The sequence below is a fragment of the Anser brachyrhynchus genome (assembly GCF_964034855.1).
Source record: "Anser brachyrhynchus genome assembly, chromosome: 10".
NCBI lineage: Eukaryota > Metazoa > Chordata > Aves > Anseriformes > Anatidae > Anser > Anser brachyrhynchus.
The window spans coordinates 3,592,906-3,620,855 of record NC_137705.1 but is presented as its reverse complement, the minus strand read 5'-3'; the positions used below and the strand labels follow the sequence as shown (position 1 = coordinate 3,620,855).

Below are 27,950 nucleotides of genomic sequence, written 5' to 3'. Positions count from 1 at the left end.
TATCTTAGATATTCGCCAGTCACTTCTATAGCAATGCATCTCAGTCATTTATCCTTCCCTCACATGGGAAATAAAAAAAAAATCCTGCTATCCAGTTTACTAAAAGGTTAAGTGAAATCCAGTTTATTAAAAGATTAAATGAAATCTTCTGGGTCACTTGGGAGGGGTGGGAAAATCTATGAGGGTCAGGAAGAGTCATAACGCTCCTGGAATCATTTCACAACCTCACCCCAGACCATCACTTGGTTCAGACTCCAACTGGATGGACCAAATGAACTCCAGAGGTCCCTTCAATCTACACCATTCTGTGAGTCTGTGAACTGCTCTTTTTTTTTTTTGTTTTTTTTTTTTTTTAATTGTTGTTTCTGTGTTTTATTGATCTTTCAGCTTGTTCTTCAGAGTCATTTAAGCATTGATAATAAACTGTTTTTTTCAATTTCATAGACTCATGGAATGGCTTAGGTTGGAAGGGAGCCTAAATATCATTAAGTTTCAACCCCCCTGTAATGGGCAGGGAGTTTCTTTCCTGACTAGGTGGACGTTCCCCCTACTTGTTTCAAAACTTGACATGTATACTTAATGCTGAATAATCACCTTCTTTCTCCCTGCGGTAAACAGGCAAAGACAGCAAGATCATTAGTTATACAGATATAAATATACATCAATAAATAAAAACCCAAAGGCCTTTTTTTTTCCCCCCCTCTATTAGATACTCTCACATCCTCACTTTGATGAACTGAAGATTCACACAGCATAAACCAAAAGCAATTCAATACAGAACAACTGCAAACTAGGAACTAGTTTGAAGTATGTTATCTGTAAGCACAAAGAACATCAAACCTTTAAGATCAGCAACATCTCCATTTCTGGAACTATGATGTTATTTCATAACATTAATTTGCAGGCAAGTCTTAGAAGAACTGTCTTTTCAGTCATAAACTCAACACCAGAAAAAATGTTTCTATAGAAAGCCAGAATATCTCCTAATCTGCCTTGATTATAGTTTAAAAGTAATATTCTCAAAACTGTTTAACACCTTGTTTCATGTTTACAGAGTGCTCCTGCTAAAATTTGTCTTGAAAAAGACTCAACTACAGGATTCTCCAGTAGATTTTAGAAGTACACTGTTCCAAAGATCTATTCATAATATCGAAGCAATTTAAGCAAAAAGATAATGTTAGAATTAAACACATGCAGTCTCCAGATAGCAAAAGAAATGCACGTCAGGATTGAGACCTTGTGCTGAGCTGAGTGAGACGGGGTAGGCAGCTGGAACTGTTCAATTCAGGCTGTTCAGCAAATTAGATCTGGCTCAGCCTCATGTCTCCGTAAGTGCTGACTGTTGCTACAAGCAGCATGGTCAGTGACAGCAATAAAACCACATTAAGTCAGGGATATCAATTATGGGTGCTCAAGGCTTCTAAGCAGCCCTGCTCCATCCAACCATCTGGCTTCTGGCAACATGAAAAATGGCTTTTTTTTTTTTGCTTGACTTCTTGCCGGTCCTCCAATCTATGAGCTCCGCATTGCTACTCAGAGGACTTTTGGGGAATACCGTAACTGAAGAGAGATGAACGGGAACAGATGCAAAGCAAGGGTGAACAGGGAATGAGGACAGCGTCTTACAGGAGACAGTGCAGTGGCCATCAGAAATTAAATATTCTACTCGTAATTAGCTCAATAATGAGTATTTTTCTATTAGCTCTGACATTAATTTGCAAACTCCATGATACTCAATGCCAACCTGAGATATGTGAATTTATGAATCTGCAGTTAACATTATTGCTTTCATATTGTGTCGCTGTCTGCAGTTACATTTGCATAGAGTCAAACATTTTTTTTTTCCTCTCTTCTCTTCCTTTCGAGGAACTCATTTGGTTCATCCGGTGTTAACGTGACTTAACATAAGATACTTTTGCATTCATCTTGAATCCTCAAGACTACCATTCTTCATAAGCAGCAAACACAAAACTTGCTTTCATCTAAGTTGCTTTCAAACATGACTGAAAAGAACTGAGATGACACAAAATAAAAATATAAGGAAGATTAAAGGACAAAAGAGTCCTTCAACAGATGGGTGAAAAATCTTTCATCCTTTTCGAAGGAGGTTATGTATGCCTCCACAAGAACCGCTACCAAGGTCAAAGTGATCCGAGTGAAGCTTTGAGGGTGTCAAAGTAGTTCTGCAGATGTTGCAGCTCATACTCAATAGATTTGTTTGAATGACTCCAACTTGTGGCGCCTACAGCTTTCTCCATATTATTGTCTATAACAAAAACAGTAACATCAGCAACGCCTGGGATAACTTTATGCTATGTAAGAGTCACCATGTCCTCCTGTGCCTGAACATCACCTCATCTATTATCTAAAATGTTTTTTCTGTTTTAAAAGAAAGAGCATATATGAATTTCCAAGTTTTGAAATTAAAGATGGATACGACTTTAATAAGAGTAAAATGATTATCCTTCTTCAAAAGGATATTTTACTGCATGTTGTCTATGAATGACATATTAGGATTTAGTTTTTCCCTTTTATACTATTTGCATCTCAGATATCTGTTATGATCCAAATGCTAAGAATTACACTTTATCAATACAATCCCAAACTAAAGGAAAATAAGGTTCTAAGGTAAGAAAGATAAAGACTAGTAGCACATGAAAAACTTAAATTATTTTAGCAGATTTAAGAACAGGCTTTGTTGTTATTTTTGATTTTTTTTATAGCATTAATACTCATTTAACACGAACATAACCGTGAACATAATGAAATCATTCATTCTACTACAAACGATAGACATGATGCAAGTCACCAATGCACGTTACTATTGCCTGAAAAATATTCATACACTTCAGTTAAGTACTGCAATGTAAGGCTAGCAAAAACAGTATCAGCAGGGCAAAGCCAGTGAGAGCACACTTAGAAAAATCCATAGGTAGCTAATGAATTTCAATGTTTGGATTCTACTTGTTGGTCCCCCCACCCCCATCCTCCTCCCAGTATCCTTCATTACATCAACTAATCATTTAAAATTTCTTTTGGCTTAGCCTGTATTCTAATTAACTAATAACATATCTCCTTTGAATAGTAACTGTACTGAGCAGTCAGCATATTTCCAAAGTTACATATGAGAGATTCAGAAATGCATGCATACATTCTGCAAAAACAATTTGTTTTGCTGACATTTATAATGTCAAGATTTGCCAATTCAGATGCTGCAGTGTCTAATTGGCCTTACAAGTAATTCCCCAATGATACCAAAGACATAGCAGTAGGCACTGCAGAAAGTGGACTTACATCCTTCAAGTGGTTTTAAGACTACAAACACATTTTCGACTTGAAATATTTCCAGGTGCAGCCCAAAGGGGAGCACAATCCTGGCTGGCACAGCTGCACTTTTTAGCTAACTCAGGATGTTCACAGCCTCACTTTCCGGACCGCTGCCACATGCATTAACTGCTAAAGCAGAAGAGCAGGAAGAACAGGAGCAGCATTGAGGAATGCCACAGTACACTGCCTGTAGTCCCCCTGTAGGCAAACAGCTCCGTGCTGCTCCCCCATCGCTGTTTTGGGCTGCCCAGGGGCTCAGATGGAACCAGACTTCTGCCTGGCATGTGTACTGGCAGCACGACCAGACAGACTGACATGGGGAAAGCATGGAAGCAGTAGCAAGGCAGCGTCTGCTCAGAAGTATGAAAACGTAGCTTTGCTTCCTGCAGTTCAAAAGAAAGAAAAGCAAAGTCCCTCTATTTTAACCAACAGATCTGTGCAAATCTGACATGATTGGCTCAATGTCAGAAACATTCAGTATCTCTTAGAAAGCAAACCATAAATTAGGAAGTAGTCCTGCAGAAGAAAAAAAAATATAAGTTTTTTTTTTCCTAAGGAAAAGTGCTTGGATTTCACAGAGACAATATTAGTACCTCTCATGTTAAAGACAGGGAAGCCATGTTGTTAAACCATTCGTGACCCTCTGCATTCCCACATAAAGCTCAAATCCACAAACTTTGCTCAGTTACGTTCCAGCACACCTCAAACAAGAAATCAATCCTCCTGAGGGCAGCCAAAACACGAGCAGAGGTTACAGGCATGAGAGGAAAGCGGGAAGGGGCATCACCACATGGCCCCTCTCTCTCCACCCCTGCACTGGAGCTGCTGCCACGAAAACACGCACCTAATCCCAACAGACCCAGATGATAACCCCTTTGATTTACTAACTGGTTCACGTGTCAAGCAGTAGTTGCTCGTTTCAATTAAAGCACACACATATACATCACCCTCCCTTCCCTCAAACCACCCAAACCACCCCTAACTTCAAAGCAGCCAATTCAGATCACTCTTCAGAGCCATCCTCTACAGAGGCCTGATTCAGAAACAGGCATAACCACGTTCACTTGCCAGCAAAACCCCTAAGGAAAAGACCATCAGCTTGAGATTCTGACAGCACTGACTGTTGCTCTTTAGTCCTTCCTCCAGTTCTTCAGCCAGCCCCCTTTCTAGGGAGCAAAGCGATGCCTCAAGAGGGAACTTCTCTTTTTTTCTGTTTGCGTTGCATATTCGAGAGCATCCCAGACCTTTATCAAATGAGATGAGTCACAACAACAAAAGGCTTCCTTCCCTCTTTCAAGACAAGTGCTGTCATTACAGCAATTAAAAACATCAACATCGCACTGACTTACTGAAGAGCACGCATTTTGGTAGTTTGGGAACCGTCAGTGACGCCTGCTCTTTGCAACTCTGATGGTGCCAACGCACACTAAAATCACTGGCAGGAGTCACCACTGAGGACAGACCAGGGGCCTCCTCTCGCCCCCTCACACACAGCAGCATCATTAAGAATGGTCAAGCAGAGCACGTGCTGAGCAGCCACCAAAACAAGTCAGGGACTTCAGGTGCTACTCTGAGTACTGAGCTCAGAAAGGAAAAGAACAACAGCTCAGAAGAGATGCCACGGCAGAAGGAGAAGACCTGAAAAGCAGCACAGTTCCCAGCACCAAGGACTAGCTGGATTACTGTCTGGCAGAGTGAGAAAGCAAACCTCTGAACTGCTGAATTGGTGCAGTGATAACACAGCACAGCTTCTCATGAATAAACCTATTCTAAAATAAACGAAGCTTTGAGAAAAGCTGAAGCAATCATCCCCAGTAGCAGCAAGAATTTGAAGTTTCCAGTTACAGAGAAACACATACTGCAGCTATTATATTAGCGTACCTCTGGTGCATGCATTTCTAATAACATCTCTACCGTTACCAACTATCTTCTGCTTGCTTTGAAAGCAGAGCTCTGTTAGTAACCTTGGAGCAGAAGTTATTTTAATTCATTCACTGTTAATATTTGAAACCCTTGTATTGCATGCATTATTGTATTTTGTTACCTCCAAGACAGCCAACAAGTAATACCAGGAACAGCAGCTTCCACAGCAGCAGCATCTTCAGTTGTCAAAATTCAGTAATTTCGGTTCCTTCTCAGATGAACTGCACATTTACTCTTCCATAGGCAAGGTTTAACCTGTTAAGAGAACAAAGAGAGGGATGATGATTGGGTTCAAACTTAAGAATTGGCTTCCTTGTAAACATGTTTTTTAATAAATACGAAATGGACAGACGCTCTAAAATGCCTCCTTTTTCCTATGACCAAATCCCAAACAGAAGTGCAGATGTGTATGCATACAAGGTGTTAGAAATTAAGTAATTCAGCAGGAGCACAGCTGGCAAGTGCGTTGATTTTGAGTTGCCTGCTTCCTGGCAATCTCTGACATTCATTTATTTGTAAGAAACAGGAGTTTTAAACAAAAAGAGGGTACATGAGGTACAATCACATATAAAGAACAGAAGTTTGAGTTTAACACAACTATTAGAAGAATTCATTCCACTTGCCTTGTATACGCTTTGCTAACAACAGCCTGAACATGTGCAATAACTGATTTAATTAGAGTCCCATCTACCTTTCCCTTTGTGTTTTACCATGCCAGAGCTGCACTTGATGTGCATAACGGTAGCACAGAAGCCTGAAGAGGAAGATGCAGCAACCAAAAAACCAGAACGTGAGCATGTGGCACTGAGGCACATCAGATGTGATGATATGCCACGAAATGTTTTGCTAGATTCCATTTCTACCTGTGTTACTGGCTTGATTATAAAGGATTTGCCAAGGTCTACTAACTTGAGTATGGCATTCTAATTTTGCTATTTCCTACAAAAGCTCTGCAGTAAATTTTCTGAAGTCGTATGACAACTGTGGCCTTTACATTACGTGTGTGTCACTTCCACAGCATCTGTTTTTTTCAGAAGAAGAGTAGCTGGGCAAAATTTGAGGTTCTGCAGTACACAGATCAGGCGAGATCAAATGCTTCCTTCTGGCACTGCAGTCTACGGATCAACGCACAGAAATACGAAGGGCAAAACAACAACCATTAATTCTGAGGTGCCAATCTGAGATGTCTGGACATTTTTTTCCAGTCTATTTCATACCACAGTTAAAAGTTTCTAATATTTCTGGGGATCTAGCATTTGAGTTTCAATCTAGGCACCCCAGGCAGAGAGATCACGCAGAGGATTCCTTCGGACACGTCCCCAGCCCACAACTTTCCAGAAGAATGTAATCTCCCCAGAGAAAGATGGCACTGCTCTCTGCCACCAGAGCTGCATCTTTTCTCTCCCTGCAAGCCCCTGGCTCATGCAGACACCACTACCAACTTGTGTCCTACTCAAGTGGCAGCTGCACGACACAAGCAGGGCGTCCTTTTTTGTGTGTGTAAAAGCCAAGACCCTAAAGCACTGGTGTGGCAGGAGTCTACCTCACAGTCTAGGAAATGGCCAAAAATCTGCTGCTGAGAAAAACGTACCTTACGTATCCCTAAGAATAAAGTTCTGAAAGAAATCAAAGCATCAGGAACCAGGAAGCCTCAGCACTGCAGTATTTTGCATGCTGCTTCTGAGGGATCCTGTGCTTTTTATTGACTAGAAGTAATAATTGCTGCACAACGCCACCGTAATATAATGATAAAACCAGGCTGGCGTAAGCTGCTGGGCTCTAATTGCACTGTATGTTTGCCAAGAGCTTTCCAGAGGTAGGCATGCTCCTTATTTAATGTGCCCTGAAGGCATCTGGTACAGGCTCTGAAAGGGCTGGAGCAAGTTTAGGTTCTACAACAGTTTGCATGCTCAGACAGCAGAAGTCCACGCAGAGAACAAGACAGGAGATACCTGAAGGAGGTGCTTAAACTGAATATTAAGAAACTACACAAACAGGATACAGACTTACTGCAGCTACAGGAACAAGAGGGGTTGGCTGGGAATAAAATTAGAAAAGGCAAAGTAGAGGACAATGAAGCAAAAGGATTAATAATATCATAGAGAAATAATAAAATGGGACTAGGGAAGAGACTAGGAAAAAGGAGAAGAAGCAAGGAAGCTGAAAAGAGCTTTGACAAAATAGAATTCAATAGAATTTCTCAGATCTGGATGAGCCCAAGTTAAAGTTTCAGTTTGAATTGTAGGAATTCGTAGCGTCACTGAGTCTAAACTGATCAGAAATTCCTGGAACTCAGGAGAGTTGCAAAGACCACGAACAGATTTTTCAGTATTGATTACAAACCACAAAAAAAAATAAACTGAGGTGCTGACACTAGAGGTCAGCATATCTTTGCAAAGGAAAACAGTTGTTAGAATCTCATCCTGATAAATTATGAGATTAACATTTTAGTTAAAGTCATCTCCACAGGGCATCATAAAAATGAGATGCGCTGATTAGTGTAAAATGTCCCCCAGCCATTTCAAGTACTCGTATCTATTTTTTTGGAAAAAAATAAATTGAAAATATCCATTTTTCATTTCCCTCAAAATGCAATTGCTAGCTGTGAAAAATCACCCAATATACTTTGTTTCAATGAAGAATACCCACATGGTGGGCTCTAAATCCTTCACGTCCCTGAATCAAGTCTCTGCCTCTTACAGTTCATATTCTAAGGCTGACACGAACCAACAATGGGATGGCAGGGCTCTGGCTTTGGAGATATAACAGTGTAGTTTCCACACACAGTGGAAAGAAGTCTGAGTTGAAGAGATTTGCACTTCTGAAAGTGCAAAAGGAATGCAATAAAAACCACTAGAGAAGTGCAATGTTTGCACATAATTTATCAAGCCAGTCTTTCTGCAACTTTTCCAATCTCTACACTTGGCTTCAATAACAACACAGCCCGGTTCCCTGGGATCGGTCTCTGCTGAGATGAACTCCTCAGAAGTGCTGACTGTACGTGGAAATACCAACTCAAGGCACACCTATCCAATGCTAGAGTTGGCAAAAGAAATACAAGTGTGTATTTAAATTCACTGGAGCTTCTATCGGGATCCTAAGTTCTGAGTTCGTTCCTTACGTTTCCGTGTCTGATGTATGGAAGGTAAGGGAATACATCTTCCATGCAGATCATTTATGAAAGTGAACGCATTTGCAAACCTGAGTATTTTAAGGGATAAACAAGATCCAAGCCAGCCCATGAAAACCCACGTGTTTTTCACACTGGTCTTCTCGAGGAGCCTAGCAGCATGCCTCACCTAAAGCAGCACCACGAAGGCTACCGCGCCGCTCAGCAGATCTCAGTATTTCAATAACGTTAATTCAACTCTGACAACATCCATTTGCAAGCAGGCAAATCTCGAGACAAAGGTATCTGAGTAAATTCGTTTTGGAGATGGCAAGGCTTTGAAAAAGTGACCTACAGTACAAGTACTGAATGCTATGGGGCCACTACTGGCAACGTCCCACTGGAAGAAACGCAAGCATGTCTAGTATGCCTGTGTTAAACTCTAGATAAATGAGAATTAACCAATTAAAAGCTAAGAATCATGACAAAATACAGTTAAAAACCCTACTAAGCAATACCGTGGCTTGTTCCAAAGAAAAGTTTAAAAGGTGCTCCAAGGAGAACTGTGGCTGGTCCAACTCCTTTGGGGGCTCATTAGGTCTTTGTTCCACAACCGCATGTAGCACCACTCATTAGCAGGCAGCCTTTGCAGGCTTGTAGCAGTTGTTAGGCTGCCTGTGGCTCTTACTCAGCCTTCCTGTCCCTACAGGGATATCAGCACTAGACAAATCATCCTGATGAAGCTGGACTGTAAGCATAAAAAGACGAGGAGAAAGTTTTAGATGAACTCCACCATTAACAATCACTAAGTAGGATTAAAGTCATCTACAGTGTGTCATTAGCAGAGACTTAATTAAAAGCATCACAGACATTCTTAACAAGATGAATTTACAAAAGCTTAAAAGAGAAGTACCAGCAACTGTTCTGTGGAGAGTTGCGCTACAACTTCTCTTGTCTTACTGCATTTATTGACTCTTTCAGCCACGGTCCCGCTTCCCCTGCCCATATATCATTTGCACTTGATATAAGCCTTGTGAGCTTTATGGTACAGGGACCACGTGGATGGTTCTAGTCTACAGAACATCTTCCCTAACCCTATACTTGTCCTTCTTTTTCCCACTGGAACAAAGAATAATTGTAATAAATGAATGCCCACTCTCAATAATATATAATCATCTCTCTACAAACAGCACCACAGTGCATCTCTACCTTATTTCTTTTATTCTTGTTACTGAGGAGCTCTCTGAGCATACCAGCCAGGCTCCTGAGCCCAACACCCACAGTTCCTCCACTGAAGAGCAATACCCACTAAAGAAAGCTGTAACTCGGCTGAGCCTTTTACCACAAACAGTTGTTCCATGTCAACAAAAGCAGAGAAATTGCAAAGAGAAAAGAATTACAGAATGACATTTATCTTAAAGTTCCTCAGGAATCCTACCTTATCGTAAGACCACCAGCTTTTACAAGTCTGCGCATTAACCTTTGTGCCAGCAATTTGAGAGCCTCTTTAAATCTAGCCAGAGGTCTTTGCTTTGCACAAACAGTTTGACCACCCGTGGAGACTGCCTACCTAAATCAATTTCGGTACACCTATGGGAAAGCTTCACAAAGGAACTAGCTTTGCATTTTTTCCTTAAGTACAGGGGAAAGAAAGCATCAGATTTCTTTCAACTTTTTCTGTTAAATCAATTACATGATAAAATTTAAAATTAATAAGTCGTTATAAGCGATACTAACTCCATTCCCAAGCCACACGGAATACAGTTATCCTGAACACAGTGAATCAAGTTTGGTATGTTTAGTTACTGCCATTCAGAACTACATTATATATTTTTTGCATTGGTACAGTGGAGGTATTGCACTGATAGCAAGTTAACCTTTTAAATGCAAAATATAGACATTTAAGAAAAAGTCACATCGCTTTTTTTCTACTTTACTTCAGGAAACGGCTTTCATATTTACCAATCCATGGATGATGAGAGAAAGCATATTTGCACAGAAGTTCACTCTTAAAGTTTCCCCTGATACTGTCTGCTTTTTCTGCCCAGCAAGTCAGCAGAAACCACTACATTTCAAGAAACCGCTCTCAAGTCATGCCATGTGATTAACCGGTTTCATCAGAAACATCACAAAACCAAACATTTGATGTTTTCTTACCATGTTCTTTGAAAGGTTTGGGTACAGAAGACGTAGCATAGAAACAAAACAACAATACAGACAGACGTCTATTCCCAAATGAAATATCAGGCCATTTTGTCTTATAGGCACCTTATTCTCTGACAGTGTTAAGTGCACAGGCATCGGCTAAGACATTGCACGGTACGGTCCTGATAGGGAAATGCAGACTGAGTTCTTGCTGCCTCTCGCTGGCTGTAGAGCCCTGAGGAGCAGGCTTGGAGGTGGCTGCAGTGCTCATCTGCATACGGACTTTCTGTGCCCTAGTTACCATCAAGCTCACTTCCAGTTTCCAAGTAAAACGTTACCTTCAACGCCAAAAATAATGCCTCCGCTTCATGTGGTAGGCTGGGCATTTTTAGTGCACCAAGACTTTCAGGCTGCCGCTTCTTTGTAAAGATTCTCGACCCACAGTAATGAGGAGCCATGTCTATTCAGCAAAACGAGAAGTTTGAAGTTGCCCACAAGTGTTATTAAACTTTAAAATATATATATTTCACATTCAGTCATCGCCAAAAGCTAACTTCTGCTGCTACTTCAAATACCTCTGGTTATTACCCTTATACAGATACACTCCTCAACACTTCAGTAGATTACTGAATGTCTTCCCAAAATGCATGCACACAATGTCCATACAACAGCCTCTTGGATTTCACAATTCTACCATTTAACATACAGTAATGTTAACATCTCAATATACTCTTGGTGACACAACCTGTGCTCTGTCCATCAATGCTTCCTTTCTTGGAATACGATTTCAAACAGCATCAACTTCCAAAAGCTTTATTTCTTTTCCTTCTGTCTAAAAATCCCTCCAGAAGAATGACTTGTCACAAAAAAAAAAAAAAAAAACACGTATTTTCTGGTATTTTCAGGCCCCTATTCCTATAACTTGTATGCCCCAAGCTTTCCCCCTGTGATTTACCAATTTCAGACACCCTTTTGATAACACGTATGGGTCATCACCTTTAACCAGGCGTCCCAAGACAGGTACTTCAAGGGTCAGAAATTCTTTGATCCCAGATGAGCGGATGTCGTGAGTCGGTTAAAAATAATCTAAGGCTCTAGAATCATGATAAAGTTACTGATATGGAATTGGATGAACTATGCCTTGTGTAGCACCCAACTACTCTGTTTCCATCTCCATGCCTCCAATGACTACAGGGTCTGCCCAGAGCTCTTGCTGACCTCCTGCACCTCAGGATAGAGAAGTGATGCTTCTGATGAGCCAATACTTCGGTCTGCAAATACAACTGACCTTTGGCAGCTCGGGTGACTTTTATTAGCCCTTCCTCACCCCCTTGCAAGTAGCACACTATTTGTTTCAAAACACTTTTGGTTCTACCTCCTATAAATCACAACTTCAAAAGTTTGTCTTACCCTGCACGGTTGCCAAAATACAACTCATCCCTTCCCACCACACAAACAGTTGGAGTTTGATGCTCCTTGGCCAGAGCCAAGGAGCATCAAAGGACGTGAACACCTCACCCTGTCGCAGTCTGCATTAGCGCCCACTCTGCAGGCAGCTGGCCGGGGAGCCCCGCGAGGGCTGAGCGGCACCTAAGTGTCAGGACTTTAGTTGCACCTCTCAAGCCAGGCTGCCACTGGGGCCCTCGTGGCTTTCCACTGCAGCTTGGACTCCACTTTGCTTTTAAATGGAAAAGAGGTCCAAGATTTCACATTTTAAAAGCTTTAAATTAATAAATTTTAATGCAGACTTTTTCAGCCAATTTACTCAGAGCAAGAAAGGGCAGATTTTCCTGCACTGTGCTTCAGGTGTCCAATTGTCAGGTTTTGTGCGTTTTTTTTTCTCCCCCTTCACATAACTTACCAGGAAGTCACCACAAAGGAAAGTACATCAAAAACCCATACAGCCAGGTGAGATGCATTGCTCCACGTCAACAGTGATTAAAAACATTTCCCCTTTGCAAAATCCTCATTTTTCCTCCCTCCAAGGAGAAGCAAACTAGGAAGAAGAGACGACCCGTAAGCAAGCAGACTTAGAATAGACCCCACAGGCTTGTTTTCTGCTGCAGATAGGCAGAGGAAGAAACCTGCAGGTGAGCAAAGGGGATCCTCTTTGGTTTCTTCTTTTGCTATGAGACATATACAGTTTCGCCATGATAGGCAAGGTCGAAAGGTGTCACACACCAATGAGCTAGCAGTAAATTCTTGTTTTTAAATATCAGCAGAGACCTCAGGGTACAAAATAAACATTAATCTGCATGTGCTGGGTGACCTTTACTGAAAGCTAAACTCAGTGTGAAGACACGGAGCAGTGTGGGTGGGGAAGCCACCAGCAGCAGGGCTCCCTGGAAAGCCTTTGGCAAGGATGCTCAGCACATCCTTCAGCCGGGCTTACCTCCCCGTCACCGAATGCAAACGCTGCACCACGCGTGGCTCTCCACCTCAAGGCAGCCACATTCAGGAATAACTCTAATCAAGCAGTTTTACGTGGCTGAAGATAACACAGACAGCACTCAGGGAAACGAGGCACGGCAGTCCCACTCCGAGACCCGGACCTCGCACAGCCCGCGGCAGGACAGAGCCCATTTCACCACTGCTCTGCAGAGCAGGGCTGCAACGCCCGTCCTGCAGCCGGACAGCAGAACCCCAGTGGGAAAGATGTACTGTTTAATTGTAAAAGAAGAATAAATTCTTGAGGAGTAAGATACTAGGAAGGGCAAAACGGCATAAATACTTCAAGTATACTGGCACAAGAGGAAAAGAATCATATATATTTTATAGAATATATTAAAATATTAATATATATAAACATACATTTTGTATGTAATCTTACTAGCCTTCTCTTATACTTTTAAAATACATATAGCCTGGGAATAGAGGAGTGAGTGAAAAGAATTCACCAATTTCAGCATGGAAGTGAGCTTCAGGAGATATGGTCACAGGTACCCTTAATCTAAGTCTGTGATTATCTCACTCCAAGTCACATGCAAGAGAATAATCCCCTGCAGGATAGAGCACTGATGTGAAAAGAAAGAAAAGCTCAAAGTCACAGCTGAATGGTTACATCTGAACCCATTTCAGCACTTCCTCCCTACCCCCCCATTTCTTACCCAAGACCTAGGCAGCTTAATCTGCATTGATGTCTATGAAGTTTCACTTTGAATGTTACTCAGCCTGAGACACTTTCCTCTCATATGAATAGAAATAAAGTTCTTAAGTATTTTTATGCATTTTTATGCAAAGTTTTCTTTTTTAAAGAAAGTATGAGATATTGCCTGAAAACTTGAATACTGCATTTCAGCCAAATTTCAAACTAGTACCAGACATATTAACCCCCAAATGAGATTATTAAAAGGAAAAAAAAAAACCACACCACAAACTGCACCAACAGACAGAATAACACCCACTGGAGAACATGATAAAGCAGTTACAGATGTTCAGTTGATTACTACAGCTGATTAGCTTGAACACACCAGTGCACTGTGTAACTGAATCAAACCATGTCACGGTTACTATTAAGACCAGACGATATGGTATTTCTTAATCATTTTATTTAAACAAAACACTCCCCCTGCCTTCTTCCACTCTTTGCTTTCTCTCTTTTGTCCCCTATAGCCCGACTCCCCTTCACCCCAGGCTTACTGTTTAAGGAATTACAGCACCAATTTACACACACACTTTCTTGGCTGCCTCACCACTAGTAGAAGACCATATCCAGACCCCCCATAGAGGGGAGGAAAGAGGAAACAGTGAACAATGAAGAGGCAGCAGGTAATCTGAGCTCTGCGTAATTCAGGGATTATAGTTATTATTCAGGTATCCCTGTTACTTATGTCTCCAGGAAGGAAATTGAGTCTCAACATAAGACCATGATTTGAAACAAGCAGAACGCAAGAAATTGAATTTCAACTGAATTTTCTTCCATTAACGCTAGGAAGAACTTCAGGGTCTAGCCCAAGATTAATGCACACAAAGGTTCTGTGCCACAAAATGGCCACAAAAAGCAGTAATGAGCAAACGTTAGACTTGTTAGCCAAAATGGCTGCAAAATGTCCCGTTTATACTTCCCACATAAGACGACTTCACTTCCATGCTAAAAATGGAGTGGGCTTGACAAAAGCAGTGCGTAAATTACTTAACAAGATCTCTTTAAATATCAGTACAAGGTTAGATGTGATAACAACTACAGTGGCTTTGCAGGATACATTTGACAGCTTCAGTTTAAAAAAATGGAGCAGAGCTAAACTGAAAATACAGAGATAACATTTAATGGCAATGAACTTAAGAATATCGGAAGTACTGAAAGATCAATTTCCTGACTGAGGAACTAAATTCAAATTAGGAAATCTCTGGCTGACAGAGGTTCAGAAAACCATGGAAGGAGGAGGAGGAGAAGGGGGGAGGAAGGTTAATTTGGTTTGTAAAGTATTAAAAGTAATTTTATACAAAACGCCCAGGCAGGAAAACAAATCTGCAGGAAGGTCAAACAGACAGATAACAAGGAATTTTCAAAAATCCAAATTTAGTTCTTTAGGTTCAGGAGTTCTATTTCATATCATTTATAATCTTGTTCTGAAATCATTCATGGCTGCCAAAGCAAGTTTGAGATGCAGCTTCAGAATACCTATGCCTGAATTAAACCTGAAGCTTTTCTAACCAAAAAGCTTATACTTTTCTTCTCTGCTTCTCAAACCTCACTTTACCTTTTCTTTACAGAGAAAAAAATGCACTTCTACAGCATCTAATAGGGAAGTAGCAACAAGTTCCTGACGCCAGAAGATGCAATTTTTCTTTTGGACCTCCAAGGTTCACTTCACGTCTTAATATACTTGGCATTGCTCTCACTATTAATCGTGTATTGCAGACTAAAAGAAAGTGCCTGTCCAGAAATGACCTCAAACTAAATTCATAATTCTTTAAGAACTAATAAACCCACTGAATCAGAAAGCTCAGCCCTTCCTCAGCAGGCTACAAGCAGGCAAACTTCCTTACTCCCTTTCACAAGATTCACTACTGCCTTTTATTTAAAGCATTGCGTGGAAATTGTTTATATATATTTTAACAACATACCCATGTTTTGAGCCAGAAAAAGGCCAGTAGACAACAGAAATGAACAGCTATGCTAGAGACATGGTGCATAGCTTAAAAAGCCATCACTGGTCATATACAACTTCCATCTGTGATGGAGCTTGTACTACCCTACACTACAGGCAAAGGAGCAAAGACTTCTGGACAGTCCTACGTAACATGTTCCTAATCCCCAAGACTGAGAGGAAGCAACCCTTAGCACTTTTCAGATGCTGCTACAAGTCTTCCTACAGAAGACCAGAGTTCTTCAATCACATTTTTTTCTGGAGTTACCCTCATCAACAGGAAATACCTTCTGTGAGGAGTATAAGACTCACATGTACTCAACATGTATTACGTGGGGTCTTACTCTTCCTCATAGGAAGAAATTATTTACAATTGAATAAGAATTTTCAATAGTCAGATCTCCATTATATGGCATGAAAGACGTTTGAATTACTAAAAATATTTGGGATGCCTCTGCATCCTTCACTGCATGGGACAGGGAATGAGAAGATTGGAACGTAGCCTGAAACAGCCCCTTCAAGAACAGATTATGCCTAGTTTTGAAGAGGTATTATTAAAGCAAGAATATAAAGCATAAGCTGGTCTACAAAAAGCCTTGTACAAGAGTATTTGAAGCTGTGCCTACAATGCACGTTTCCAAGTCATAAAAAGTAATTTTAGTTCTTCAAAGGCTTGTGGAGCTTTTTTTTTTTTAATCTAACAAGACCATTAAATTCAACTAACCACACAACGAATCCAGGAAGCAGTTTTCAAGGCCTAGTATTAAGGGAGGCTTTCAAGACTTCTTTCACATTCTTACAATACTAATTAGATCTACACATATTTAACATAGCAGAGGAGAAGAATGCCATAACAGAACTTTGGCAACTGATGATAAAGCCTTGCTGTAATTTTGTTTCTAGAAGTACCAACTTTTAGTAAGAAAAGTCCAGAGTATGTAAAATACAGCCCAGTGAATCAAAGTAGGGTTTTGTATGCATATACACACACACGTGTGTACACACATATATATACATACACACACATCTTTATCTAAAGAAGATAAGTCTTCCACACAATGCACGGAAAATCTGTGGAGTATATCAGGATGCATCAACCAGGAGTCTGCAGCATTCACAAAGAACAAGATAAATAACACGAATAATGAAGCATGCTCAAAATTTGGGCTGCACACAGTTGCCAAGCGAGCTGGCACTGGAGCCAGAGCTGAAGGAGGCCTGTGGGGGACACTGGGATGGCTGGAGGGGACTGGGGAGAGCACTGGGGAGTCCAGTGAGGCCTTCAGGAGGTGCTAGAGCTCACTGCAGGGCCCTGGAGGCCTTCAGAGGGTCTCAGAGAGCACTGAGGGGGCCACATAGGCCTGGAGGCCGCACTGGAAGGCCTCTAGGGAATCCTTGAGGACACTGGGGTCACTGGGAGGCTTTTGGGGGCAGCTAGAGTGCACTGGGTGGCCCTGGGAGACCCGAGGCTGCAGGCCCACAGGCCTGTGGAGGGAGGACCCAGCTGCTAAGACTGGGGGCAATAAAGACATAGACCAGGGCAGGTTGGTCGTGCCATCCTCCAGGTGACTGCTGCTGGCTCTTCGTGTGGAACATTCCCCAGCACAAGTCCTTTAACATGCTAACTTGGAGACTTAAGGGTAAATAACAGCAAAAGGTGGACCAAAAATACCTCGGAAAGAATTCTGCTGCCAAAGCAAGAATTAAAGAAAAATAGAAGCACGAACCATCACTTTTCTCTTCCTCAGTTCACAAAAAGTAACACTGCACGTTTTCATAAGTCCATTTTTAGGTTAAATTTCACATATATAAACATCGAAAGTGTAAATGCATAAAATTTAGCATGTAAATGTTACATGGCAGTAACATTAATATTCCTCTTATGCAAATAAAAAAAGTGTCTCTGCTGCAATACCTGTTTTAATTTCATTTTATTTTCACGTGTGCTATTTAGTTAGTTCAAATCACTATGCAATACTGCTTCCCAAGAAAGACAGGCACAAATTAATCCAAGTAGGATATGCTCATTCCTATCTTAGTTAGACTTTCTGCACAAGTCCTTTTGGAAAGGAAGAACGGGATCAAAAGGGGATGTGAATCCTTACAATTTAGAAGTTGCACGGAATTCTAATTAGAATTGCATGCCACTAATGCTCGGCAGTGCTTAACCCTCACACTGATGCACTTGAAGTTTTTCTGAAAGCCAGGTAGAAACAGGGATTCTTCCCTCAGCTGACTGCTGAAGAGAACCAAGCATTGGGAGAAGATTCCCTTTGTTACAGTATTTAAAGGGTCACGAGGATAAAGGAGATTATTTTCTTCTGCTTACTTTGCTAAGATACCTGTAGCGAAAGATGGTATTTTTCCCTTCTGGATGATGTTGTATACATCAAGTACAATAAATTCCTAGCCTGGTTCTCTTAAAAATGTCACTCTGGACTTATCTGCTTGAAAGAGAATCTTTGGGCACAAAAGAAACTCAGCCACAGAAACATGGGTTATGCAAGCCCCACTGCAGTAAGCAGCAGTGAGAGATGAGGTTTCCAGTCTCTGTTGTTGTTCTTAGGCTTATATTATGTGAAGCAAATAAATTATTAAGCTCTGAACTGTCCATTATTTAAACTTGGATGGCAGCTCAAGTCCTACGCATAAGGCCAAACACGGTTTGGCTCCTGCATCTGTTTTGCTAGAACAATTGAGACAACTTGAACCTGTGTCTGTGATTTTTATGTTTAAGGCTTCCGTATAATTCTCTTCCCACCATAACGGGAAGGCTGCAGGAGCAGCTGGACACCTCCGCCCCACCAGCACCCGATGCTCCCAGGGAGGCAATGCACTCAGGGTGGCGTGCTCAGTGATCTAAGGGCTCAGACAGAACCTCAACTACATCCAGAACCCACAGCCATGTCCATCTCTGAATCAAAAGGGACTGCAGAAAACTTCAGGTTTAATCTCACCAAATGCTTAGTACCCTTACTACTATTTACTGTCACTTTTTTGCATGTTTTACCGATTTTTATTTATTTTTTATTTATTATTAAGTCACAACTATACCAAAGGTCAGGGAGCTTTTTGCTCTTTCAGGAAAACAGACAGACATGAGCAGTTAACTATGCAAGTTATCCAAATCTATAGACTTAAGATGCTCAGATGCTGGAAGAAGAAATGATTATATGGTAATATAGCTTAACAGCAGGAAGCACGAGGTGGTAGAGCTTTGCTACTACCTTAAGCTGCTTAGCTTCAGATAAGGAGCTTATGCAACTTTCCTAACTCTGAAGTACCTTCAGCAAGTGATACCAAAGCAGTTTTCAAGTTAAGTTACACTCAGGACTGATGCCTCTTGAGTAATGTTATTCTGCCCTCTTACTGAGGAAAGAAGGGGGTGAAAACTATCCACCCACTAAAACCTAGGTCAAGTTTAGTAAAGGAGGCAAGTGCCCTATTTGCTTTCCTTGATGCTTCCCTTGTATGAAACAGCGTATCTGCACAGTAAGCCCAGCTTCTGGGAGCATGAACAAGACTGTTCTGCAGTTTCCAAACAGAGCCTGACTAAGCAGCAGCTGCTTTGCCATCCTCTGCAAATAGTTGTAAAAATAACACGAGTATAAGTATTGTAAGTATTCTAGTCAGAGAACAGACTTCTGATAAACTATTTGGTTTATTTTCAGATGAAACATCCTATCAGCCCACGATGGATTCAGTCAAGAATATTCTTGGTACAGGATTGGATAAAGACAAAGCCTTTAATCTTGCAGCTAGTCTTCAGCTGAAGAAAGCTGGGACCTAAGTGAAAAAGGCACTACACTCTTCCCAAAAGCTGTTGAAGAAAATATGAGAAAATGTGAGGAAGAAGTCCGAGATGCCTTTTTCAGCCCCAGCACCTCATGCAAGACACCAGGTGAGGACACGGCGCTCCCCCTGGGGGTGGCAGATGCACGGGTTCTCGAGGTGGCCGTGACCACTCACCTCTCCAACCAGGGACCTCCCAGTGTGTTTCTTGGTGAAGATCCACTTATTTCAGCTGCTTTTTGAAGATCAATGATAAAGAAAGGATCTGCAGAAGGGCTTTATGGTGCACGGGTGCTAGTACCTGATGAAATACTGCAGCTTTCAATCTGGATTTCAAAGTGTGAACCACAGTTAACATGGCAAGGAAGAGCTTACTACAAAACAAAGTGCCAAGCAAGAGCCAAAATCTTATTTTGTTCTCCCAAGGAGAAGAGGGAAGGAAGCCCTATTAGTTCTTCATATAACAGTCACACAAAAATAGCACAGTTAAATATTATACCGCTTCTGTTTGCATTTTAAGCTTATCAAGGAAAAAGGATTTTCAAGTAGACTAAACTACATCATTTAAAGCGCTAGAATCACAGCTCTTTCCCAGAACTATACAGATGCTTATTTTCTTTAGCAATACAATAGCAAAGATAGTCAACATGAGACTCAAAATCCAATAGTTACAACGATTCTAGTGAGAAACGGATGAACTGGAAGATCTATAAACAGATTAAGCTAAACATCTAAAAGGAAAACTACTGTACACGCGTAACTACATCAATAATTGTATTTGATTCCACAAACCATTTGCCCATTCTTTGGAAGGCTTCATCACTTCTTTCTGGTATAATTTCAGCAGAATTTTGCTGAATAAGAATGACGCTGGAAAAGCAGCAATATTCTTCTTGTTACTGCTATGCGACAAAGCACAATGCAAAATGAGGGGTGGGGAGCAGGGCAGAAGGAAAATAAATACGTTTTATATTAATTTAGCTGCTTCTGAGACAAAAGCTCAACTAGGTAAGAGTTAGAGTTAAAAAAAGATTAAAAAATAAAAAAAATAGATGTCCAAGAGTGAGCAGCTGCTGTCCTTTACCTTGTCAGAAAGAGTGAGCCATGGAGCTGCACTTCCCTTACAGCTGGGTGGCAGTGGCCACAGAGCTCACCAGCATTACCAGCATCACACAGCGTTACCAGCATTTATTGGACGGGTCCGAGTGTGGGTCCAAGTTAGCTGATGCCTAACCTCAGGGAAGAAAAAAAGAGTTCTCATCCCGAGTTCAGGGAACCATTTGGTCAAGTACATACACTTTTTTTTTATTATTTTTTCATAAATAAGATCTTCAGTCTACAAGAAGAAAGCATGTGTTTTCTCTGGTGGAAAGAGTTCAGCACACAGAGAGGCTATTCATATGCCACTAATGATGTGCACACAAGCCTAATGAGTACACAGAACATCTCTGTACAATCAATAAATCTTTATTCAGAGGAGGTGCGAGTTGTTTAAAAATGTGAGCTTACGCACCCAAACAGATGCTATGGACCACACAGCTACAGAGCTCATATGAAGTGCTACAAGCTTTTGCACCTCAAGTTCTGTTCTTCCTCAGACTTCAACATTTTGAGGTTTCTGTTACAAGGATGCTTCTCCAGCAGCAATGCTGTCTTAACCTGTACCTCCTTATTCACCCAGACCAAGCAACAGTCAGAGTGATGCAGGTCAACTGAAGGGGTTATGGGATAGGTTCCTCGATCTTTTTTTTTGTCAACCTTAGCTGTTTCTTAACTATAACCTTTGAGTTAAGTTACTTATGCATCTCTAGTTTTTTTTTTTACTCATTATCCAAGAAAATCTCTTCCAAGCCAAGAAGGGATTAAACAATCTGTTCGTGAACGCATTTCCTTCCTTCCTGGCTGGCACGTTTGTTTTGTTTACTTTCCTCCTCCTCTTCTTCAAGCTTGAAATCTGCTTTTTATTCTGTAAAGCAATGACTGCACATAAAAGAAACTTAAAAACTTATGTCTTGTGCTTTGTTTGGAAGAGGCAAGAACTCCAACACACATGTAGCAAAGCTTTTTTTTTTTTTCCCTCCTCGCCTCAACTCATGAATTCTGCAAGTCTGTATCTCAAACTCATTTCTGCTGTAAACTCTTCCCCTTCTCCTTTTTCATATGAAAGCATCGTCTGCAACCTCCTGACCCCAGCAGCTTGCTTCAGAATTTAAGAGAAAAGAGGTAAAAAAAAACCCTAAAGATAAGATGTGAGAGCTGGAGACTGATGCATAACAAAGTATACCATATGGCTGATAAACATAAAAGCTCTCCCTGTTGGAGTTGTTTTAGTTTGTCTGTTTCAAATCAGGTTACAGAACAGATAAAAACAACAAAGAAATCAATTCGCTTTCTTCAAGCAAAGAATCAAACAAACACTTCTCCATTTTAATGTTCTCAGGCTTCATCTCAAAAGTAAATAAAATAAAAAAATCCCCGAAGATGGTTCAGCAAAGAGCCTGCGCATTTACCACGGCGCTGTCCCTGTCTCGGGGGGCTCCGGAGCCCCCCAGGCCACATGGGCAGGGAAGCACAGACATCCCACTGGGTAACTGGATTTATCTGAAGCACTATGACACAGACCAGAAGATTTAGCGAACCTCTACAGCCAATTTGCATGTTTCCAACATTTTTGCATATTTCAGTATTCAACATTTAAGGGCCTTTAAGTATTTATTCATATTTGCTCATTTGCGTCACCTTCTGAGCATTTAATTCATTCATAAAGTGACACAGATCTCTCCCCGTTTCCATTCATCGGTACTCCCTCCCACTCAGCAGTTACGCTCAAGTTAATGCTCAAGATCTCATTTTAAATAGCAAGTGCCACCCGGATCGTACCCCACGCTTACAGCAGCATTCATCCAGCCCGTTCAACGTGTATCCACCTGACGAGCTGCACTGGTGTAATTCAACAATGGTCTCTGAAGATCCCAAACTACCTGACCCTTTTGGAGTTTTTCAGTGATGTAAGCTAAAGATGTTGGCCACAGATGAAAAGGCAAGGAACAAGAGCATTAAGCCCACTGATGTACTCTGTGCAGCTTTTAGCAGAACTTCCACAGAACTTGACCTTTTATCTAAGGGTTAAGCCACACATTAGCTACTAAAGCAACTATTTCTGCTCACAAACAGGAGACAACCACGGGGGGCAGATCAAGGTAGAAATCTATCCTCCAGCTTAGCTCTTTATTCCCCTTCTTCTGCTCCAAGTTGATCAACTTATTACCAGCAGCCTTTAATGGGAAAGCACTGGGACCAACTTCGCATCTTTATCAGAAGGACTGACTTTATACCTCTGCTAATCTGATTTAAAGAAGAACTAAATAGCTTTTGCTTCCATTAAATTTTTCAGAGGCATTGCCCGGCAGCATTTGCCATTGATTTAAACCATTATATACAGCAGTGCACTTCATGAGATCCAGAGGTAGCAAAAGATACTTGGAAGAGAGATCTGATATTTATATTTTCCCACTGGCAGGATCAGCGGTCTCTGGGAAGGCTTCAATTCCCTGCATCTTGTGGCTTCAGCTTGATTGGAAGGACAGTTCCAGGACAGCACTTGGAAATCCCAGATAAATAACACCCATTACACTTCACAAGTCATTTTGCTAACAAATGATCCACTTTGCATATTCGCATGTAATCTCTTAACACAGAGATAAGTTACAAGATCCATCCTTTCCTTGTAGGCTATCCAAAGCAGACATTCATTTTCATAGTCATCTTCACAGTCAAAAAACACGCTCAACGTATTTAGTCAACACGAGCAAAAATTAGGACAGATGGAAAGGAAAGAGCTGGAGCCAGCACTAGTATATTGCAAATGCCAGCTCATGTACAAAAACATTAGGAGTTTTCCTAAAAAGCCAGATGCAGACCTGAACAGTCCAGAAGCTGGGAGCACTGCCTGAAACGAGCACTTACCTAACAGGCATCTTTCAAAGGCAGCAAGGCTGCTTGCTTGTTTTAACTTCAATCAAGAGATTAAATAAATTCCCCTATGATGTAGCATGAATTTTCAGTGCGAAGCTTGCCTTTTGATAACTGTAAGGTGCTCTATTCTTAAATCCTAAGGGTAAAGAGAAACTTAACTAATATCATTAACAATCTCACTTTACGGGCCAGTGAAATGAATTCAGGGCAGGTTCACGTGACATAGAGAAATTGTTAAACTATTTCATGCAAATTTCAAGGGCAAGCATTTATAAAAACACACCCTTGCAATTCAAAATGGCAACAGCAGCCTACCCATCATCCGGGTACAGACTCTGCGGTAAAAACCGAACAACACGCCATCAAAATGAAAAGACCCATTGCAGCTAAAACTCAGCTCTGCTCCTTACCCACAGACTCAGCTCCATGCCAGCAGGTTCGAGCTCATGCCTTGAGACCGGGCACCCCACTCCAAGCCCGACTGGCAGCGGGCTCCTTTGGTCGCTCTCGGGGCTGGGGAAGGCTGAAGGCTGCGGCGAAGCACAGCCCGCACAGGAGCGGCCTCCCTCCTGTTACCGTGCCCTTCATTTCTCCTTCTCGTGAGCCACGGTTGGCAGCACGAGCAGAACCGAAGAGCACCAGCTGCTCCTTCCAATGCGCTCCTGGTTTCTCTGCAACGATCCTTTCCTTCAGTACTGCACGTGACTACGTTTTAGAGGAGAGGTGATGGAAAACAGTGGCTGGAGGGACTTAACAGCCAAAGCACTGTTGGAGCAAAGCCCTCGACGCCGTCACTTATTTGAATGGAAATAAACAATACAGCACTGAACTTTTTAATGAAGCTCTTTCTTAAAAGAGCTAGGTAAGCAACAATGGGAAGTGGCATAATACAATTGCTTTTACAAGAGAAATGCACACCACGGCCCCGACATCCTGCCCCACCTGTGATGAGGTTTGCTCCTGTCACCAGGGCTGAGCCCAGAGACACCCTCCTCCTCTGCTAACCATAAACATCCAGAAAGAAACATATGGCAAAATAAATATCCGCTAGCAGGAGGTAGGGAAGGTTCTTAACACAGCTCTCTTCAGTAACCTTCAGTAACCGTGGAAATACCAGAAGAAATTCCACCTTCAGACCTGCAATACTTTGATAACATGCAATAATTATCTGGATAATCATCGTCCCACAGTTCTCATACTATTACATTTATAAATCATGCTGTTTTAAAATAGTTTTTAATAATTGCTGCAATTGATATTCTATTTAAAAATACCCTCTGGTCTTCTTGTAATGAACAATATAATTTCCTGCAACAAAATAGTTGACTGCAGACAGAGAACTCAATGGAACAGCCTTATAGATAAATATATTTAAAAAAAACAAAACTCGAAACATTGTAAAAAACATCCACACATGTAAAGCCTTTTTGTTTCATTATAATTTAAACCCCACACTGACAGAGATGTTAAATAACACACGATGCAGCAGCGGGCTTCACTCGCAGTCCTTTGGGCACACGCTGACCTGCCCTGTACTTGTAAGTGACAAAAAAGTTCCTATTTAAATGAAGAAAAAAGTTATTTTTGTAAGCGCTGACATATAAGTCATGGGCTTTGGACACAAAGACTCACATTTCTGCAGAGGTAGGTTTTTTTTACCAACACAGCCCCATCACCCAGGTGAGTGTTGCACCCCTGCACCTGTGTACACAAGATCAGACCCACCAAGGGTCACGCCCTGGCATTGCCACCAGCTGCCTGTAATCAGAAAACCCTTAGTTCCCTGACTCTGCACCTCCAATAAGTGGCTGGGTAGCAAAGACGAGACCTTGTTTCTATCATTTAAGGAGCAGACCATCTTTGAGCTTTTTAATTGAAAGAGACCGGCAGGATAGAAGCATGTCTAGGTGACTGCATAAGCCTTACTTCAAGCCAGGATGAAATTAAACTATTTGGTTATATTCAGAAATTACAGCTTCTGTATGAAGCGTAAGAGCCTGATTTCACAGTTTCTCCATGCAAAATATCTCCACAATAGCATGGCATTAAAAGAGTATTTTTCATCTCGCATCCTACTTTGAATTCCAAAAGAAGCCGATTTCAACAAATGAAGCGTCTTCAAAAGCGGAGATGCATGATTTTTCTGTAAATGAACTGTGAACATCAGTATGCTTGTAAGCTAAACAGAATTTATCATTCACTGACCTGCTCTGGATTGGATTAGACTGGATTGCTCCTTATGTAGTCAAGTAGTGCAAAACACGGAAAATGATTGTTCTGACCTCAGCACAGGCGAGAGGGACACCGGCCATGCTTTACATTAAGTCAGCTTGGGGAAAACTAGTTCATTTTCCTCACCAATTTACTCCAAATACAGGCTTACAGCTACAAACAGCTGCAATTTATTATATTTTAAATTTCATGAAAGACCAAAATATGTTGAGCGATAATACTGTTCAGAATTGTCAAGGCCTATTGAACCGCAACATACTCCCCAAATTGGGAATATGGCCCTGTGATTTCAGCAGAGCTAGAGGAATACTTTTTTTTTCTTATTATTATTAATATAAGTTAGTATGCTGAAGACAGGAATAAGGAGAAAAGCTTTTTTTTTTTTTTTAAATATAATTAATGGAGGGTGGCCCCCTACAGCTCAGCTTAAATGAAAATGGCAGAGTAACCTGGATTTAGCCGTGGATTTTCAATAAAACTCAAACTGTTAAACTACAGTAACATTCAAGAATTTTCTTTGTTGTAATTGAATGTTTAAGCGTGCGTTTTCCTAAGTAATAACCTCAAAACTGCCCTCTGCCCATCACCGAACCTCACCAGAAAGAACAGTCACTTAAATGAAGAGGAAAACAACCCCCACGGCATTTTTGCAGTTATTCACCTGCCTGCGTGCGCACATCTAAAGCCACATTGCCATTGAGCTGCGCTCCGATGGTGAGAGATCCCAATTTTTTTGCAGTGTTGGGGTTCAGCTACAAGACAACTTCCAGACAACGCAAAGAAGGTAACATGACAGCTCAGGAAAAATGAGAATTCAGCCAACCATTTAATTTCAGAAGCATAGTCTTCAAAACCGTAAGCGTCAACTTGACTATCCGATGATAACACCTAATATTTCCAGAAAATAAACCTAACCTATTGCTTTGAAAGTACCTCAAAGCAAACCAGATAGTTATGCTGTGAACTTGCACCTCAATGCATGAAACTCACTGAACTATTTCACTGATTTTAAGGAATAATATTATACTTTCTTACATTAAAAGAGTGCTACTTCAGAAGTATGAAACTAATGTCTCTTTCAAATAATACCACTGCTGTATAATTTATGAGCTAACTTCTAATGTCTTTTCTGAGCCCAGATTTCAATATGCATATTTTAGCTTGACACAAAAAGACCAACTATCTGCATTATTTCACCAACAGCCGCCACCACCTTTCTTGCTTCATTCAACCAAGAACAAGACTAAGAATCCATAAGAATTTTTTGAACTTCTGCCACTTGCCTTCAGTCTGTATTAGGACCTCTTTTCTTTGCGTTACACAGCATGCTAAAAATCCACATACAGTACAGTTTCAGTTGACTACAGTCAAATCATTGTTTCCCCTCCATTTTAGTTATCCAAACCCTCCTGGATAGATTTCTAGTGCAAAGGCCATCCACCTACCACCATCAGCTTGGAGCTGATTTTCAACTGTGTCAGAGGCACAAGAAGGTATCGCCAATGATTCTTTAAATTTCTCCTCTAACGTCTCCTACACCACGCTATAAAATCTGGATATCCAAATCTGCATGGAGAAGCTAGGGCTGTGACTTTAAATAGCTTCGCTAAATGAAAGGTGAAGATGTTAGCGCAAGAGAAGACTGCAGCTCTATCAGGTTCATGTTTCTGCATTTTAATTGTTTTTAATTGGTATAATCACCGGCTGATCTTTCCCTATTTTGGCTGCAAGAGGCTGCCTCTGAGGGAAATTTAAGTTGGAGAGCTGCAAAAAAGACCTGGAAAAGGACTTACTGTCACTGCAGATGTTTCATTAAGGATGCAGCAACAGTGCAATTGTTTTGGAACATGAGCATCAAAACAAGCCTTCTGCTCCTTCATTTCCAGAGACAGAGCATGCCACGGAAACTATCCTGAAGAACCAAGACAGTTAAGTTTCTGAACTTCTTGAAACAAAAGCTGATTTCAAAGTGTCTTGCCACTTAGCCCACCTTGACACCACCCATGTACAACACAGGCTTAAGCAACGCATTCATCACAACCATCTCTTGAAGAAATCAGATCCTGTACAGTCACCTGTGATTTTAGTAGCGTTCAGCTGGAATTCATTCATGTTTGCATCTTAGTCAACTGTAATCCAGTGTTCACTGATTTCTAAATATGAACTGGAAGACTACATATTTGATATCAGAACAAGACAGATGTAGGTGACAAAGTCAGCACCAAGGAGGATGAAAACTAAAACACAAACTTTATTGATGAACAGACTACCCATGTTTCCCAATTTCTACTCAATCTTGCAATTATTTCTTAATTCAACCAAAGTCTTTTTTGTACCCAAGAAGCATACTCAGCACT

General features: G+C 41.1%; 1 protein-coding gene across 3 annotated transcripts in view; it reads right to left on the bottom strand.

Annotated features, from left to right (window-relative positions):
* Positions 1-27,950, bottom strand: part of CNTN3 (contactin 3) — a 100,260-nt gene that overhangs the window by 68,896 nt on the left and 3,414 nt on the right. For 2 of the 3 annotated variants that reach the window (XM_080606975.1, XM_080606976.1), the window contains exon 2: positions 5,372-5,505. In XM_080606975.1, coding sequence (XP_080463101.1) covers positions 5,372-5,426 — 55 coding nt within the window. In that variant the 5' untranslated portion in view covers positions 5,427-5,505. Of the gene's footprint in view, positions 1-5,371; positions 5,506-8,877; positions 10,030-27,950 lie in introns of those variants that run through there. The other variant, XM_080606977.1, reaches the window with a different exon arrangement.